This window comes from Mustela erminea, chromosome 8 (assembly GCF_009829155.1).
Source record: "Mustela erminea isolate mMusErm1 chromosome 8, mMusErm1.Pri, whole genome shotgun sequence".
Taxonomy (NCBI): Eukaryota; Metazoa; Chordata; class Mammalia; order Carnivora; family Mustelidae; genus Mustela; species Mustela erminea.
The window spans coordinates 51,850,152-51,870,691 of record NC_045621.1 but is presented as its reverse complement, the minus strand read 5'-3'; the positions used below and the strand labels follow the sequence as shown (position 1 = coordinate 51,870,691).

At 38.3% G+C, this 20,540-nt stretch overlaps 1 protein-coding gene across 3 annotated transcripts in view; it reads right to left on the bottom strand.

Annotated features, from left to right (window-relative positions):
- Positions 1-14,423: 14,423 nt before the first annotated feature.
- GALNT13 (polypeptide N-acetylgalactosaminyltransferase 13) overlaps positions 14,424-20,540 on the bottom strand; it is a 538,580-nt gene continuing 532,463 nt past the window's right edge. For 2 of the 3 annotated variants that reach the window (XM_032355601.1, XM_032355603.1), the window contains one exon: positions 14,425-20,411. In XM_032355601.1, coding sequence (XP_032211492.1) covers positions 20,271-20,411 — 141 coding nt within the window. In that variant the 3' untranslated portion in view covers positions 14,425-20,270. Of the gene's footprint in view, positions 20,412-20,540 lie in introns of all 3 variants that reach the window. The other variant, XM_032355604.1, reaches the window with a different exon arrangement.

Below are 20,540 nucleotides of genomic sequence, written 5' to 3'. Positions count from 1 at the left end.
TAGGGAACTTTAAAACCTCCTTCACTGAAATGGACAGATCATCTAAGCAAAAGATCAACAAGGAAATAAAGGCTTTAAATGACACACTGGACCAGATGGACGTCACAGATGTTCCATCCCAAGGCAACAGAATACACATTCTTCTCTAGTGCACACAAAACATTCTTCACAATAGATCACCTCCTGGGTCACAAATTATGTCTCAACTGGTACCGAAAGATTGGGATCGTTCCCTGCATATTTTTAGACCACAATGCTCTGAAGCTAGAACTCAGTCAGAAGAGGAAATTTGGAAAGAACCCAAATACATGGAGGCTAAAGATCATCCTACTAAAGAATGAATGGGTCAACCAGGAAATTAAAGAAGAATTTAAAAAATTCATGGAAACAAATTACAGTAAAAACACAACTATTCAAAATCTGTGGGACAGGGGCGCTTGGGTGGCTCAGTGGGTTAGAGCCTCTGCCTTCGGCTCAGGTCATGATCCCGGGGTCCTGGCATCAAGCCCCGCGTCAGGCTCTCTGCTTGGCATGGAGTACTCTTCCTCCTCTATCTCTGCCTGCCTCGTTGCCTGCTTATGATCTCTGTCTGTCAAATAAATAAATAAAATCTTAAAAAAAAAAATCTGTGGGACACAGCAAAGGCATTCCTGAGAGGAAAATATATAGAGATACAAGCCTTTCTCAAGAAACAAGAAAGGTCTCAAATACACAACCTAACCCTACACTTAAAGGAGCTGGAGAAAGAAGAGCAAAGAAAGCCTAAACCCAGCAGAAGAGAAATAATAAAGACCAGAGCAGAAATCAATGAAATAGAAACCAAAAGAACAGTAGAACAAATCAACAAAACTAAGAGCTGGTTCTTTGAAAGAATTAATAAGATTGATAAGCCCCTGGCCAGACTTATCAAAAAGAAAAGAGAAAGGACCAAAATTAATAAAATCATGAATGAAAGAGGAGAGATCACAACCAACACCAAAGAAATACAAACAATTATAAGAACGTATTATGAGCAACTATACACCAACAAATTTGACAATCTAGAAGAAATGGATACATTCCTAGAGAAATAGGAACTACCAAAACTGAACCAGGAAGAAAGAGAAAACCTGAACAGACCCATAACCAGTAAGGAGATTGAAGCAGTCATCAAAAATCTCCCAAAAAACAAGAGCCCAGAACCAGACAGCTTCCCAGGGGAATTCTATCAAACATTTAAAGAAGAACTAATACCTATTCTCCTGAAACTGCTCCAAAAAATAGAAATGGAAGGAAAACTTCCAAACTCATTTTATGAGGCCAGCATTACCTTGAGCCCACAACCAGACAAAGACCCCATCAAAAAAGAGAATTACAGACAAATATCCTTGATGAACACAGATGTGAAAATTCTCCCCAAAATACTAGTCAATAGGATCCAACAGTACATTAAAAGGATTATTCACCACGACCAAGTGCAACTTATTCCTGGGCTGCAAGTTTGGTTCAACATCTGCAAATCAATCAATATGATACAATACATTAATAAATGAAAGAATAAGAACAATATGATACTTTCAATATATGCTGACAAAAGGTACAGCACCCTTTCTTGACCAAAACTCTTCACAAAACTCTTGATAGTATATACCTCAATATCATCAAAGTCATCTCTGAAAATCCCACAGTGAGTATCGTTCTCAATGGAGAAAAATTGAGAGCATTCCGCTAAGGTCAGGAACACGGCAGGGATGTTCATTATCACCACTGCTATTCAATATAATACTAGAAGTCCTAGCCTCAGCAATCAGACAACAAAAAGAAACTAAAGGCATCTAAATCAGCAAAGAAGTAAAACTACCACTCTTTGCAGATGATATGATACTTTATGTAGAAAACTCAAAAGACTCCATTCCAAATCTGCTAGAACTTGTACAGGAATTCAGTAAAAAGTGTCAGGATATAAAATCAATACACAGAAATCAGTTGCATTTCTCTACACCAAGAACAAGACAGAAGAAAGAGAAATTAAACAGTCAATCCCATTTACAGTCACATCCAAAACCATAAGATACCTAGGAATAAACCTAGCCAAAGAGGCAAAGAATCTGTACTCAGAAAACTATAAAGTATTCATGAAAAAAATTGAGGAAGACACAAAGAAATGGAAAAATGTTCCATGCTCATGGATTGGAAGAACAAATATTGTGAAAATGTCTATGCTATCTAAAGCAATCTACACATTTAATGCAATCCCTATCAAAATCCCATCCATTTTTTTCCAAAGAAATGGAACAAATAATCCTAAAATTTATATGGAACCAGAAAAGAGCTCAAATAGCCAGAGGAATATTGAAAAAGAAAGCCAAAGTTGGCAGTATTATAATTCCCAGACTTCAAGGTCTATTACAAAGCTGTCACCATCAAGACAGCATGGTACTGGCACAAAAACAGACACATAGACAAATGGAACAGAATAGAAAGCCCAGAAATAAACCCTCAACTCTATAGTCAACTAATCTTCAACAAAACAGGAAAGAATGGCCAATGGAAAAAAGACAGTCTTTTCAATAAATGGTGTTGGGAAAATTGGACAGTCACATCCAGAAAAATGAAACTGAGCCATTTCCTTTCACCACACACAAAAATAGACTCAAAATGGGTGAAAGACCTCCATGTGAGATAGGAATCCATCAAAATCCTTGAGGAGAACATTGGCAGCAACCTCTTTGACCTCAGACACACCAATTTTTTCCTAGAAACATCACCAAAGACAAGGGAAGCAAGGGCAAAAATGAACTATTGGGACTTCATCAAGATCAAAAGCTTTTGCACAATAAAGGAAACAGTCAACAAAACCAAAAGACGACTTGCAGAATGGGAGAAGATATTTGCAAATGACATATCAGATAAAGGACTAGTGTCCAAAATCTATAAAGAACTTATCAAACTCAACACCCAAAGAACAAATAATCCAATCAAGAAATGGGCAGAGGATATGAACAGACATTTCTTCAAAGAAGACATCCAGATGGCCAACAGACACATGAAAAAGTGCTCCACGTCACTTGGCATCAGGGAAATACAATTCAAAACCACAATGAGATACCACCTCACGCCAGTCAGAATGGCAAAAATTAACAAGTCAGGAAATGACAGATGCTGGCAAGGATGCAGAGAAAAGGGAACCCTCCTACACTGTTGGTGGGAATGCAAGCTGGTGCAGCCACTCTGGAAAACAGCATGGAGGTTCCTCAAAAAGTTGAAAATAGAGCTATTCTACAACCGAGCAATCACACTACAGGATATTTACCCTAAAGATACAAATGTAGTGATCCGAAGGCGCACATGCACCCAAATGTTTATAGCAGCAATGTCCACAATAGCCAAACTATGGAAAGAACCTAGATGTCCATCAACAGATGAATGGATACAGAAGATGTGATATATATATATATATATATATATATATATATATATATATATATATACACAATGGAATACTATGCAGCCATCAAAAGAAATGAAATTGTGCCTTTTATAACGGTGTGGATGGAAACAGAGGGTATTATGCTGAGCAAAATAAGTCAATCAGAGAAAGACAATTATAATATGATCTCCCTGATATGAATAATTTGAGAGGCAATGTGGGGGGCTTGGGGGGTAGGAAAGGAAAAAATGAAACAAGATGGGATCTGGAGGGAGACAAATCATAAGAGACTCTTAATCTCACAAAACAAACTGAGGGTTGCTGGGGGTAGAGAGGTAGGGAGAGAGTGGTGGGGTTATGGACATTGGAGAGGGTGTGTGCTATGGTGAGTGCTGTGGAGTGTGTAAACCTGGCAATTCACAAACCTCTACCCCTGGGGCTAATAATAAATTATATGTTAATTTAAAAAAAACTTTAAAATGAATATTTTATTAAGTTATAATTTTGTGTATTGACTTTAGGCATACATTTTTATAGCTATTAGGTATCTTTACTAGGAAAACCCATCATGAAAACATTTGTTTTAACCTCTGAAGGATTACCTTTGAGATTTCATTCTTACTATCATAAAGCTACTTTTGTTGCAAACCCTGACTCAGTACCACACCTTTTCCACAGACAATATATTAAATATTATATTATCATAATATTGCATATACTCCATTCTCCTAGATAAAATTAGAAAGTTATATTCTCAGATGACAAATGAAGGTAGGCAAAGGTGACAATAACTCTGGTGGCTTTTCATAATACCATTATTAAACTATCTTACTGATACGCTCCTAGAAAGTAGAAACTGGGAATATTAAAATCATTCATGAAGTATTTAGCTTTAAGTCCTCAGAAGATAGGGGCTTAAAAATAATTTCAGTGATGAGTATTAATTTCCATAATATTACTTATGTTATTCATAGGACTACTCATAATTTAAAATAGGTTAAGTGATGAGTATTACTTAATATTCATATTACTCATGTTAATCATACTATTGCTGATCTTTGATAATTTAAGTGATGAAACTATTCACTTGATTTAATTAAATACAAATATGATTTATCTTTTCTTTTCCAATGTAAATTTTATCATTGTTTTGATCTAATCATAACCCTTGTCAGTCATTGCTACATCTTATTTCTAGTCGTGTCTTGCCCTTAAAAAGACTTTCTCCTTGGATGTTAGATTTGGGGGATCTATTTTATTGGAAACAGACTTATAATGGCTTCCTTTATAAAAGGTTTTACAGAAGTGAAGGTTTTGGCTTTAAACAGGTGGAATTATAGTTTATAATTGCTACACCCAGCTGTCATTTAATAAACACATTTTTATATTTCAAGCCATTACATTTTAAAAGTAGGAAATATACTCCATATGATAGTTTTATTTTCATAAAAATTTTTAAAAAATAATCTCAATTGAGAGAAATTGTGTTATTAAGACTCACTTTTTTTTCCTTTTACTAAAACACTGAACATAAAAGAAAAAACATCAGTCATTTAGCTTAAACCCTACATTAATAATGTGTAGGAATTTCACTTGGCTGTGTAATAATGTCTGTTGTTCATGCTCTTTTTCTTTGGTGTATTAGAAGTAATAGCAGATAGAAAAAATTAGTTTCTTTTGTATACCCTCTTAACTCCTTCACAATCGGATGCTTTGCATGTAAGAAATACATGATATGGATTTTTTTTTAAGATTTTTATTTATTTATTTGACAGACAGAGATTACAAGTAGAGAGAGAGAGAGAGAGAGAGAGAGAGAGAGAAGCAGGCTCACTGCTGAGCAGAGAGCCCAATGCGGGACTCAATCCCAGGACCCTGAGATCATGACCTGAGCCTTAGGCAGAGGCTTTAACCCACTGAGCCACCCAGGCGCCCCCATGATATGGATTTTATCATTTAGATTGTACAGATAAGGAAACAGGCTCAGCCAGTTGATATAATTGATTAGTTAGCATAATCTCATTTGCATGTGTCTAACACCCAATCTAAACTAGTTTAAGGAAAAAAGGGAGCTATTGATGCATTAGTCAAAGAAAAGAAAGGATGAGGGTAGAACGGGATTTAGCGATGTTTAGTGACATTCTGAAACTCACTTTTTCATTATCCTCTACTCTCTCTTTGTAGTTTCTTTCAACTTATTTCTGCATGAAGCTGGAACACAGGCTCTTTCGATTGATTGTTAGGGAAAAATGAGAATATTTCCCAATACTTCCAAATAGAACACTTATTAAAAAAAAAATCTAATTGGCTTAATTTCCATCACAACTCCATTTCTGGAATAATCACTACAGTCAGGGAAAAAGAGTTCCATTTGGCTCAATCTGGTTCATGCACTCACTCCTGTGGTTTTGGATTGTGATCTCCTATCAGAAGAGGGTATGAGGTGGAGATGGGTGGTTGTGGTCAGCCATGAAAGCAACATTTTTAAGATACTTTCCCAGTGCTGCAATTGTCAATTTATTTGTGATCTATCAACTTCAAGGCTGTCCTTTCTAATACACCATGTTATTGTAAAATACTTTTGATGTAATTATGGAAGTTTTAGGTTAAAGTTGAGTCAAACTATACTTTGATGGAACATCACCTTCTCTTTTGACTATACAGATTTGACCTAGAAGGGACACTTCTTATTTTGAAACAATAAAATAAGCAGTAGTTATAATAGGCAGGAAGCCACAAAATAAGTCAATCAATATCACAGCGAATGCGTGAGCATTTCTGTCTACCCATCTCATCACAACCTTAATATTCAAGCTGCAGTCTCATCACAGAGCATCAGTCAGAAACTAGATTTACCTAATTACATGTTAGCTCAAGAGCTTTAATTTGAGAATGATTTTTTAAAAAGATTTATTTAATGTCTTTCTTTCTTTTTTTTTTTTTTTTGGAGAGAGAGCATGTGAGTGAGGGGTAGAGGGAGAAAAAGAGGGAAAGAGAGGATCTCAAGTGGGCCTCCCACTAGCACAGAGCCTGATGTGGGGCTCAATCTTAGGACCCAGAGATCATGACCTGAGCCGAAATCAAGAATTGGACACCCAAGTGACTGAGACATCCAGGCACCCCGAGAATGATTTTTTAACCATATTCTCTAACCATGGAATACTAGCATATAAGCATAAGGATGCATGTTAATATATTATTCTTGTTTTCAGTGCACTTAGGTTAGCAGATCACACTTTTCATAAGCTGTGCATGTTATTTTAATCAGGGCAATATATATATATATATATATATATATATATATATATATATATATATTTTCACAGACACTTATAAGAATTTCAATTAAAAAAAAAAACTCTCACTTTGCTCTTCAACAACTTTTCTCTTAATCCTACCTTCCATTGCCTCAGATCTTGGCAAATTTCCAGAATGCCAAAAAGACATCATCCTTCTAATTGTGTGCTTGGTTGGCATGTAAGTGGAGGGAGCTGAATGGGAAAAAGGAGGAGAAATCAGATTGAAACATTCTGTCTGAATGGAGAGTAAAGAATGAAGGGATTTCTTCTGGTTTCCTGGGTCCCTTACCCTCTTTGACGCTCATGACTTGATGAGCCAATTTGAATTTAACTATGAAAAAAAGTGCAGAGAGATGTTTTTCACCTTTCTCTAATTTTTGGAGAGTGACATTATATAGCTAATTATGTAGTAACTATTTGATGTTTAATGATGATGCACACTACAAGTCCTCACACACCACACTGCGATCACTTACTTGCACAAAAGTATCCTTAAACCAAGCTTCCTAGCAAAACTCAGTATAAAAAAAAATGAATTTATCCTTTTAGAGAATCCAGCATTTGATCAAAACCAAATAGTTTCAGAATCACAAACGATACAAGTGTTTCTGACTTAGTGACTTTCTCTGTAAATAGATTAAAAATTTTTAAACAAATAGAAAATATTCCAACAAGTCACTGTGGGGAAGACAAATGGTTCTAATATTTAGTTCTTGATAATAATGGTATTTTTAAGTTCAATGCTATAGGACACTTCATTTCGTAGAGTCACAACTAATTTCTATAATGACTCATGTATAAGCACATGTACATTAACTTGAGCTTTGCTGCTAATTGCATCTTTTGAAAAACAAAGCAGCAGTAACTCCAGTAACATTGGAAATCTTTCAGAAATATTTATCTGTAGAGCCCAGAATCAGGGATCAGTAGAGCTTCTCACAAAGAGTTTTGTGTTTCAGTACGGCAGGCTACCGGGGAACAGCTAAAAATGTTTGCATTCTGGCTTCTGCAAATCTAAGTTGCTTCTTTTCAGAGAAGCTGATCTGAAGAGCTTCTTACATAAAGTTCTAAATTCCAGAATGTGTCTGCCTCAGGGTGCTCTAGTTTAAATTCTATTCCACTGATTGTGGGGCCACAGGGATAAACACAGGGTTTTTAGCGGCTTATTGTGAAAAACAGAAGCCAATTTCCATACGTGGTGGAGGGATAAGAGAAACACAGGATGCCCGGCCATTTCTTTCCTATCAAAAACATCCTTTGTGTCAGCTCTTCTACTAGGTGGAGGAATCAACAATGAACATGCCAGACACAGCAGAAACCTGCCCTGTGTACCTTATATTTTGTTCAGGAAGCACTCACCTGAATCATGCTAACCCTCCAACAGCACTTTGAGGTACATATGCCCCAGGTGGGCACGTTGGCTGATAACGACCAGGCCATGTGCCAGGTTTGAGAATATGTGGCCCACGTGAGATGGTAACACAAATCACCTGGTTTCAAAACTGCATTCTTCCCTCTGCACTCTGATTACAAGATTAAAAGGTCAGGGCTCATTTCCATGGTTATTATCTAAGCAAGAAAAGCTCTTCTGGTGCTTGACCGGTTATTGAAAAAGATTTCTGTCAGTTGCAAGCAATTGTCATTAGATCCTCAGAGTCAGCTGGCTATGATGTAGTAACAAGAACCCGTGACGCCCACCCTCCGCTGTAGGTGAAACAGTGGGGAGAGCCTCCTGGATCTGCCGTGGAAGAGGACAGAGGGGTCGGAGTGCAGAGGTGACACCACTTCAGATTTGAGAAATGGAAGAGGGAGAGCCCCATCTACTTGCCCATCTTCAGGGACTTGTGCACATAAATTTTGACTCTGATAAAGGGCACAGCAGGAAAAATTAAATTTTCAGTATTTTTTTAAATTTGAAATTTATAAGTGTATATACTGTGTGTTTCCTTTAACTTCATAAACACACATCTTTAGGGATGTCTAAGTGGTATGTACATAGTTTGCAGAAATAAATCTTAGAAATTACGATAAATTTGTAAAAATAAAGTTAGTCTGTGATAGCAAACTTTTTTTTTTATGTTTCAGGGGTTGAACACATCTCTAGTTGCCTTGTCATCCTAACATTCCATTATCTTATCACAAAATACCATGCTTCTATTAAAGGAAAAATGCTCATCTGGGTCATATCAAATTTAATTACTCTAATACTCATATAATTATGGAGTTGTCTCAAGTTCCAAATGCATCCATTATCTTAAAAATTAATAGTTTTGCAATGAAGAAAGACAGTGTAATCCTTTCAGTAGGAGGACATTTAAAAAGTAAAGGGGAGGTTAAAATATCAACACAAAAGTAACAAGACAAATCTTAAAGTCCTTCTCTGTGCCTCCCATTTGTCCTCTGCATATAAGAATATAGCACACAAGTAGAGGGGAGAAAAGATAAAAATTAATTTAATAGTCAATAAATATTTGTTGGATTCCTAGTACATGCTGGGCGTTGTCTTAGACATATGTAACATCACAATGATGATATGCTCTTTTGTACCTTCAAGTGGTGAATGCTTGGTAGGGGTGGGGTGAGAGGTGGAGAGAAAGAGGTAGTAACTAATCATTAAAAATAATTAAAATAATCATTAAAAATAATAAATAAGTAAATTAGATAACACATCAGCAGGTGATAAGTGCTATGGAACAAAAAAGTGAGACAGGGTTTGCAGATTGGTTCATCTGGCAGGAGAGGGGAGGTAGGCTACGGTATTAAGGTGGGATTTATAGAGGGCACGGACTGCATAGAGCACTGGGTGTGGTGAAAAAATAATGAATACTGTTTTTCTGAAAATAAATAAATTAAAAAAAAAATGCTCGGAAGGCGAGAGAGTTAACATGTGGATATCTCAGAACAACTACTCCCAGCATAGGCCCTAAACCAAGAGCATACCTGGCATGTTCAAAGAAACGGCAAGGACAGTGACTGTGATGAAGCAAACAAGGAGAAGCATCATAGGCAAGGAGGTCAGAGAGTTAACAGAGGTCAGATCATGAAGTGCCTTTTAGGCTCCTGTGAGGCCACGGTCTTTTGCTCTGTGTAAAACCGGAAGCCACAGGAGGATTTTGAGCAGAGGAGAGATCTACCGGGTAACATTTTAGAGCATCCTTCTGGTTGTCTCTTGAGAATAGACTGTGGAAGACACAAGGGTACAACCAATTGTAAGAACAGTAAATCTGATGATACCCCCACCTGGCATGGGATAGTGGAGGTTCCATCAGTGGTCGGACTTGGGAAATATTGTGAAGGCGGCATCAGTATGATTTTCTAATTGAGAAGGAGGTTTCGAGGACACCAATATCTTTGGACTGAGCCACTGGCAGAATGGAGTTGCCATCAACTGAGCTGGAAGATCTCTTTGGATTGAACATACGTGTAGGGTGAAATAAGGAATTCAGTCTCATACACATCAAGTTTGGGATGGGTAGTAGTCCTCCAGTGGATGACGAAGACATAGTTGGATTTGAAAGAGTTTGGACCTCGGGAGAGACATCTGTAGCAAGCGGCACGTGGCATGTATTGAAATCCACAGTTCTAGAAGAGACCCCTCAAGGGAGTGAGTGCAGCTGAGAGACAACTGGAATGGTCCAATAGTAAGAGACGGGAGTCAAGAGGGTGGCTGTCAGGGCAGGAGCTGGGGGCACACATGCCACTCGTCTCTATGAAGGCCAATTTCACTTGTTTAGACCATCTTGATCTCTTAGTCTCTGTCTTAAATAAGTTATCATGTGGTCTACGAAGGGTGCTGGCTGCACCACACTCATGTGTCTCACTAGCAGAGAAAATTGTGAACAGATGTTTGCATGTTTATCTAGGTTTCCACGCCACAAACTTGGTGAAGAGATTTGTCAGCAGAAATTCAGTCAACTCTCTATCTGCCAACTCTAATAGTCGAAGCTGAGATTGGTAATTAATATCTTCTATCATGTGGAAAATAAATAATTGTTATGTCAGAAAAGAGGGAGGTGGTGGAAGGCCTGCAAATAGCTCCTCCCACTGAGGAGGCAGGAATGTGCAGGTGTTGAGCAGAAGAGACCCGTTTTGTTTCTACCAGGAGCTGAAGAGAAGCTAAACAGGGTAAGGCACAGGACGACCAAAACCTGAGGTGGGAGGAGCTACTTTACTGAGTTAACCTGCTTAGTATTTGAAATGCAAGTCTGTACTGGGGGGTGAGAGTTAAAAGAACACAATGGAGCAGAAGAAAGTAGGTGTAATAGGGAGTCCCATCTGGTTACACACACTAAGAAGGGACTTAGTGTGTGTAAGATACAGTCTATTGGGGCACCTGGGTGGCTCAGTCCATTGAGTATCTAGTGTCTGACCCCCAATTTCAGTTCAGGTTATAACTTCATGGGTCGTGAGAGGGAGTCCAATGTGGCTCTGTGCTCAGTGGGGAGCCTGCTTGGGTTCCTTTCCCTCTGCCCCTCCCCTTGCTCTCTCTCCCTCTCTCTTTCTGTCTCTGTCTCTGGGATAAATGAATAAATCTTAAAAAAAAAAAAAAAGACAACATGTAGCAAGAAAATATCCTTTACTCTTGATACGGAATGCGGACTGGATCCTGGCCAAAAAACCCAAGCAGCACTCTTGTTTTGGAGGATCAGAGGTTTATTTCACACTAGAGGGCCAGAAGAGAGTCATCTCTCAAGGTCTGAGTGCCCAAGCACAGTCAAAGGGGTAGGTTAGACACTTTTGCTTCCGTACCTGTGCCACTCTTGTGGCTGCCGCCCATGGGGCTAAGGGAAAGCCTGGAATGGCTGGTCAGCCACTGGTCAGCCACTTCAGAACCAGATTTTCCTTATCATTCCTCCCTTTGATGCCCTTTAAACACGTGGTTTAGAGGGCACCATTTTTATTATTTATGGGGCAGTTTTGAGTGAGGAGCACCTGGCGTGTGACCTTGGCAATAGCAGGGATAAACCCGGTGAGGTCATTAAATATACAAGGACCAAATGCTACTGTGAGGAGGAGCATAGAAGGGGGCCAATGAGGGTGGCGAACCAAGAGGACCCTTGTGAGAGGGAATCTCATAAAGTCGCCTGTTGGGAGTGCCTCCCACCGGTGATTTATTCGTTCTGGCAACTGGGCTAGAGTTTCTTGGACTCCACCCAACGTACTAGCCCAGAAACAACATTTTCTCCTGTAAGAAGAGGCAGAGTTCTCCCTTGTGTGGCTGTAAGTGGAGTCCGAGCCCATATTGGAGGACCACTGAGGCCAGTGAATGGAGCTGGTGCTGCAGGGCCAGGGCCGACTGAGGGAGGGTGGAAAAATCTGCCCCCAGTTGTTGAGTTAGCCCCTGGTACTGAACCTGTGACTTTTCCACATCAGTGGCGCTAAGGGCAGCTCCCGACACAGCCAACAGGCTCCTGAGAAGGGGAATGGCCGTGGGGGAGTGTCAGGGGTAGCGAGGAGGTTTTCATGTAAGTGGAGTGTGGCTCCGAGGGTGGACTGAAAGATTGGGTAAGGGACTGACAGGTGTGCATGATTAATGATTCTGTGGGGTGTTTGGGCACGACCCTCTGCCCGGTCAGGCAAGCTAGAGGCAGTGAACAGGGACAATACACCAGGTAGCAGAAGACCAGGACTGACTGGGGTCAGGGAAACCGTAGTGAAATGCCCTTAGAAGTAGACAGCAGAAGACCAACAAAAGTGGGGCCCACGAGCTTAGTTAGAGGGAGCCATTGTGGCTAGCCCGACCCGTGGACAAGTAAGGGCTGTAAAACACCCTAGAGTCATCCAATAAATAATAACAATAGCAAGTCTCTGGGGGAAAGTCCAGTCAGAGGGGCTACAGTATAGAGTCTGATCCCTCAGATGAGGGATATATCGTGGCGGTGAGAACTAGGGACCACGGCAAGCAGGTGTCCATTAGTCAGTGGGGTCTTGTCCGAGGTGAAGCCAGAGCAGGTCTGCAGGGTTTGGCTGGACTTTTCACTAGTGCAGCTTCTCGTCCAGGTAATGCTCTCTTTTACTCTGGAGTGGTGGCCCCACAGGGTGATACTGGAGACCTTGAGGGCAGCAGGGGTGGTTAGAACAACAGAGAGAGGCCCTGTTTACTGTGGTTTAAGGAGGTCTCTTTTCCAATTTTTGACCCAGACTGAGTCTCCTGCCTAGAAGGAGTGTACCTGGGACCCTAAGGAGATCAGGGCCCTCTCAATGGTGTACCTTTGTAATTTATTTAGGTTGGCCCCCAGGGCCTGAAGTTGTTTATTTCTTTATTCCCAATCTGATATAAGTTTCCTGGAAGGCTCCCCCGCCATGAGGGAGACCCTCCATACACTAACTTGAAAGGGGAGTAACCAAGCCTCCTGAGTGTGCAAGGGGCACACAGGAGGGCCTCTGGGAGGTGATCAAGCTCCCGCTTCCACAGGGACGGGTGGGTCTGACTGGTCCTTGGGGCCTTACGGGAATCTGATGTCGGAACCAGGTTCTCACCTACCAAGTGTCTTTTGAGTCTGGCGGGAACAGCAGAGTGAGGCTGGTCCAAAGCCACTGGGAGGGAGACTGCCAAAGATTATGCAGGGTGCACCTTCTCCATTAGGACCCCTCATTCCCACCGTTGTCCTCAAACCGGCAGCAATAATGGGCCAGCATGGTTGGGTTTCCCAGTCAGGGAACCAAATGTTACAGAACATGGACTGGATCCTGGCCTAAAAAACCAAGCAGCACTTGGACCTTGGAGGATCAGAGGTTTATTTCATGCTAGTGGGCCCCAAGGAGGGTAACCTCGCAAGGTTTGAGCCCGAGCACAGACAAAGGGAGTATCTTACGCACTTGTACTTCCATATCTGTGCCACTCTTACAGCTGTGACCAATGGGGCTGGGGAAAGCCTACAATGACCCTGGGACAATACTGGGATTCCCCTGCTGGATTCGTCAGCCACCTCAGAACACAGATTTTCCTTATCACTCTTACTGACAGTCATAGAAAAAATTTCGGAAAACCAGTGGTATTCAAGATGTTTGCGAATCAATGAGCTTCTGAATCATAATTTAGGTAAGTCTTCTTTAGAACAAAATAAGATATGAAAATAGTGTTAGAATACTCCCACCCTCCTCCTTTCCTTCTCTTCTTTTCTTTTTTTTTTTCTTCTTTCAACTTAGAAAACGAAATGATCTATCATTTTCTCTCTTGAGTCTGTGTGTGGTTAGGATTGCAGGGTTGGTTCTGGGGACTCACTACCCTTGGAGTTCTCAGCCTCCTCCATCCTTGCCTCCTAACCCTGATGGACTGTATTGCAGAATTCCAGTATCAGGCCCAGGGAACTGGCCAGGATTCACAGCAGTCTGGGAAATAGCTTTTATCATATAATATGAAACACTTTAGCTTTTCTGTTTCAAGTCATTTTTATAAAACAGAAAGAGAAAAAAATACCAATTTCAAATCATTTTAGAACAAAAATAAATAAAATGATAAATTCTTAAAATCATGCACATTTTAATGTTTCTATTTATATATATTTTTGCTATCAAAATTGTACTAGGATCACAATATTTTCTTACTGCTAAGAGATATCCATAGGCACTTATTTATTTAAATAATCTACAAAATGAAGCACAAGCATAAAATACTGAACTTATCTGCTTAAAATGCTAACAACTTTTTTTTTTAAAAAAAGACAACATATAGCAAGAAAAACTAAATTGGTATTTTTTAATTCTACAAAAACATATAAATATTTAAATTTATAGCAAAAGAACAATTATACCATTTAGTAATGCTTACAATATTTAAAATGTGTAATTCCTTATGCACAAGCTACTTTTATAAATGTTAAAGAACTGTGTGCCAAGCATATATCTAAAAGAGTTTTGAAATTATTTCGCTTTAGCTGTGGCTACACTCAATGGAAAAACAAAGCTCCAAAAGAAAAGAAAAATCATATAATCATCAAGTTCTCTTTCTTCACTTGTGCTGTTTTTAGCAGAAAGTACAACTGAAACCAAGCAGCAGCTTAAGTTCATTTTTACACCAAATTAAGTGCATGATGAAAATTTCATTTTTTAAAACCATTATAGATGTAGCCTTAATCATTTAATGTTCCATTCTCATTCGGACTCATTAAATACCCAGTATTAAGAGATTTGTTCTCCCCAGATAAAAACAAAAACAAAATAATTTTATATAATGACGACACTGGTTAACATAGAAATGGCCTTTATCTTAAAAGATGGTTAACGAAAGAGCTGCCCTGCACCCCTAGTATTTCAGAGAGATTGTTTGAACACATACAATGAACATTGCCTTTAGAATTTATTGAACAATATGAAACAAAAGTTGGACACAAATGTACACAAACTATTTAAAATACATTGCTGGTGTTCATTCAACACCTTAAATTCCTACAACAACTGATACTTAATAGCATTTTGAGCATGGTGTAGTCATACCAGATGTGTTCATGTGCTGTACAGAAGAGTGCTGATTTTATCTATTCCATGCTTAGACCTACTGGGGAAAAATAAGGAGGAAGTGGAGGGTAGTGGCTGAATCCTGAAACACAAACTGCCTTAAGACTTAAATAAATTTTTGCTGTCCAACAGCATTAGAAATTTATTCAAGGTTTGCAGGTATTTGCTCTGCAGAAGGACCCTTTGTGGATGATCACACATCCATTAAGATCTTGAATTTCTTGAATTCTTCATATTTGTTAAATCAGCAGACTTTATGACTTATGATTTTATGACTTACTCCAGGACTTCTGAATGCATGAAAGTTTTGCCTCCTCTGAGACGATATTGAACATCTATAAACAAGATGCAAATAAAATGTCTGTGATCATATATGATCATCATTTCTCAAGTGGTAAAAAATAATGTAGGTAGGCAGCCAATACTTTAAAGTTTACTGAACCAATTCATACTATTTTCTTAACTTCCCACTAAAAAAAAAAAAAAAAAAGAAAAGAAAGAAAGAAAGAAAGGTAAAATCATGCCTGTTGTTTTACTCTAGTGGTTCTTTTCTTACTTTTTCTCTTTGCTATTTTCCCCCTTTTTATTTATTATGCTGTTTCTAAGAACCATGGCGAAATCGAATTTATGGGTTGTGTTGACTAGAGTCTAGAGAGTTCTACCGGGAAGCCTAGAATTCTCTGCTGATTACCCTGTGGTCTTTAAACCTGCATAGCTTAGAATCTATCCAGTGTTCACAGTAATAGATGGGTCTAATGCTCTGTGCAAGCTGTAGGCCAGTCATTTTTAACTTGAACATAATTATATGGAAAATAGAAGTGAGGGGAGGGTATGCTCCATTGTTATTGCTCAAGAGGCTTTGCTTCCCAGAAAACCATTTTGCCCAGTAATGCCAGGATGTTCTGTAATCATGCTGTTTCCTGTTAATTTCTTTATTTCTGCTATAGATCTTTATTTCCTGTGGTATTATTTTGTAGAACTAATCTTATTTAAATATGAAAGGTAGTGAGAAGTAATATATCTCAAAAAAAATCAATGTTCTTATCACAAAATGTTTAATGAAGGCATTTCTTCCTCATTATTGTACCCTTTCTACTTTATTTTTGAATGCTTTTTAATTGAAGACAATATTAGGTTATATTAACAATGATGAGTCCTGGCAACACTGTTTATAGTTTAATCTGATCCCTAGGCAGGCCACATTACATAGCTGGATGTTGGTCTTAAAATTTGTAAATGAAGAAGGAATAGATCATCTGTAAATTCCTCTCAAAGTTACTGTGTTTGTGTTCCATTTATAGAATTGTACTTAGAAAATAAATTAGTAATAGCGCCTATAAAACTATGAAAATACATATGACTTTTAAGAGGAGGATACGTCTCTACTCAAAAAGTAGAAAATCTCACTTCTTCAGGTAGCAATTGAATACAACCAAAAAATCAAAATAAAAATTTTATCTTCATAAAGCAACTTACATAATATAGCAGCATGTTTATAAAATGTCATATTTCACTTCCATAAGGTAGGCTATTTTACCACAGAGAACAAAATATAGTCCATACTTTAACGTAAAGAATATTGGGAAGAAAATTATCATTTGGAGACAAAGTTATGCAAATCTTGTCTAAATATATTACTAGGTTTTCTTTTAAAATTTAAAATACTGTGCAAAAAAAAAAGAGATATGGTACAGTAGCACTTAGCAACTTTAACACACATTTTTCAGTTCATTAATTCAAGAAATATTTAAAGAATACTTACTTTGAGCCCAGAACTATATTAGATGCTGGGGATACCACAGTGAATAAAACTGGCAAAGCCTGGCCTTTATGGTACTTCATTCTAGGGTGTGTGATCAGAATGTTGGGAAGTGGGGTCAGGGGAGACTTAAAAGAGTAGACAGGGGGGGAAAAAAAAAGCCAATTTATAGTCTGTCAGAGAACATACATGGATAGGGAGGGCATGAGGAAGAAGGGTTTGCCTTACCGATGAGACAGTATTTGGACAGATACCTAAAGAAAGTGAGGTGACAGAACTCTGTGGGGCAGAGAGAGCAAAACAAGGAGACTAAAACCTGCTTGGCAGCCAGAGTGGAGCAAGTTAAGGGGAGGCACAAGGAGATGCGCTCAGAAAAGGAGCCCTTGCGAGGATGTGGGGTGGGGGGGGGGGGGGGGGGGGGGGGGGGGGGCGGGGGGGGAAGGGACTTGTGAGCACATGCGTGGAGAGAGAGGCCCTTGAAGACCACTCTAAGAGATTTCGTTAAACGTGGAAAGGCGTTAGAGGGTTGTGAGCAAAGAAGTGACAAAATCAAACTGATGTTTAACAAAATCACTAAGGCTGCTGTGACTAATACAGACTGTTGGAGGCAAGGGTTGGGCAATCAGGGGAACCAAATTATAAGCATACCACAATTTAAAAAAATTAAGAGGTGGTGGCACACAGTGGATGAGGTGGGAAGTCGTTGGCTTCTGGTTATATTTCAAATATAGAATCAAGGGAATTTGCTGATGGATTAGATAAAAGTTGAGAGAAAAAACAAATCAAAAGTGACTAAAGGTTTTTGATCTCGACATCTGGAAAGATGGAATTGGCATTAACTGCTGTGGGGAAAACATCAGAAGGGGAACTTTGAAATCATTTGAAATATTTGTTAGTCTAGCCCCACAGCTAAGACGAATCCATTGTGAAGCCAGTCATCATTTTTAATGTTCTGTACTGAATACAGTAGATCTTTTTGCTTAAGTTGAATGTTAACCATTGCTTTCTGGGTTTTGGTGTTTTCTATTTTATGGCATTTTTTGTTTGTTTATTAAACACCCTTAATTCACATTTAAACAATGTGTTTAAACCATCTGAGGGTTCTCTGAAAATCTCTGGTATGAAACTTCCACAGTTTTGATTTTTCCTGTATTGTTGCTGTGACCATAATGGACTTTCAAATGTTTAAAATGCTGCTGAAATGTGTCAAAGGCAGTTTCCATGGAGCAGCTGTATTCTAAAAAAAAAAAAAAAAAAAAAAAAAAAATTTATCATTGACCATTTTATAGATAACGTAAGCATTTTGATTGTCAAGTCCACAATAAGTGGAACAGATAGTATAAAAGAGTCCTTGTGGGTTTGAACTCAAGTTTAAGGAAGAATGCTGTGCAGGGACATTTTACTGTATTTTAGTCAGGACAGGAAGAAAAGAGAGCAAAGTGGAAAATGTGATGGTTAAGGTAAGCCTCGGTTGTCTTGTGAGGCCGTTATCAATTTAAGGCAGTGGTTCACTAACCCTTGGGAGGCATAGCTTCCTTTGAAGTTTGCTCTAAGCTATAGATTCTTTCCTCAAAACAATAAGCCCCAACACTCAAACTTTTGTTTAAAATTTTAGGAGACTGATGGATTCTCAGCCACATTGAGGTGAGGGGTGTGTACACTTTAAGGAGTAAACCTGAAATGCTTCAGGTTGTAGAAATCTTTAGAGTTGTACCAGTGTACAGCCAAAACAGAAAGGGGATGCTAGCTGGGAAAATCATACAGGATTTTACTGGCCTTCAGAAAGTGTCCTCCTTTTCATTATAAAGCAGTGTGTGTGTGTGTGTGTGTGTGTGTGTGTGTGTGTGTTTCTGTGTGAGAGAGAGAGAGATAGAGACAAAGAAAATTTTTGTGTAGCCATACTATTAAAAGTTTCTCTCAGGGATTTTTAAGAGAAGATGGGGCCAAAAATGTAGCATCTTTTTCTCCAGAGGATGTTTCTTCCATTTTCCCCCTAAATTTCTTTTAGCAGCCTAGTGCACATATAATGAATAAGATACATATGCTGAACAACTTTATGAGCATTTTAAATGGTGTCAGATCCTAAAAGTAAAGGCTTAGCATGAATCTCAGATAAATTTTCTTTCCTTTTCACATCTTCTGCTCATGTATTTTGAACATAGAAGATTTTAAGATGGAAAAAGAACACGTGAAGCTGGTCTAATTATTATTCTTCCTTGAACTATAGTTTATGGCGTGATTTCAAGCAGTTTAATTAAAATAAAAGTTTAATGGATGTGTATTGAGTTCATGCCCCTGGTGAAAACTTTAGATACTATTGGATGGCAGTGAAATTCTGATAGTAGCACATTATTTTTTAAAACATATAATTAAAATGGTAATAGTGACCTAACTAGAACCTTCAAATGCAGAAGAATTAAAAATTATGGAAAGTACTATACCCTTCACCTATAATTCTGTACAGTGTAAGAGACAAGTCACTCCCTAGCATGAAGAGAAAAGGGTCTGTGTAGTTTCTGTGAGACAGAGGCAGTGGTTAAGAATTGAGTTTCCAGCATCAACTCTGGGACCAAGACGATGTTATGCTCAACCTGTGTTAGAAGTGATTGGAACCCGAAGAGAATGTCTTTTAAAATGATTTATTTTTTTCAGTTTCACTTCATCTTGCTCTCCTCAATGCCTAGCTAGTTTCCTCTGATTTCATGTACTTGAAATTGAACTTTCAAACTCTCCTCTATTTTGTTTAATGGTGATGCTTTTGTAAGGACTCTATGAGAAGTCAATATCCAATTTAATTTTTTTCCTACAAAATTGAAACTTATCTTGTACGATGAATTCACTGCTCAGAAATAATTCAATATGTGGCCTTGTTGTTGACATAGAAATTCAACATGTTGCCACAAAGGTCCATTAGAAACAGTGAGTTTTTAAAACAATGGATAATATATCACAATGAAGATATTTTATAAGGCATTTACATTGTCTCTCTTTTAATCACTATGACAAAAACAAAATTAAAGTAAGCCCTGACTGATCTTATGAGATGAGGGCAATAGAGATTCTTTTTTTTTTTTTTTAAAGCAAACACAATTTATTTTTCAAGTTGTTCTGATGTTTGCTTAGTAACAGTTTGCTATTATTTATATATGGTATGTGCTTCTTTTGATCAGATACAAATTTTAGTAGGGAAATAAGCAAACATTCCTAAAAATGAATTATAAACAACTGTATTTTAGAATACTAAAAGGATTTTAAAACTTTCAATTCAGCAAAGTTAATATCTCCCTAATTGAAATAATGGAAAAACAAAAGTGTAGATGCTTTCATGGCTTTGGGGAAACAATCTTCATGCCCCCAAAGTCATGTTCCTTAGCAGCCATTGTTGGGATCTGCTTCCACTACAGTCCTGCATGGTAGGCACCATTTTGTCATCTTCAGAAGGTTCATCGAGGCATTGGTTACTGTTAACATGTCTCAAGGTGAGTCTCTGTAAAAGATAACGAAAAATCAGTGCAACCTATTTTATCTTTAACTTCACTAGTTCATCTCATTAAATCTTAAAAGATATTTAAAGAGAATTTTAAAGAGATTTAAAAGAGACTCTTAAAAATCCTTC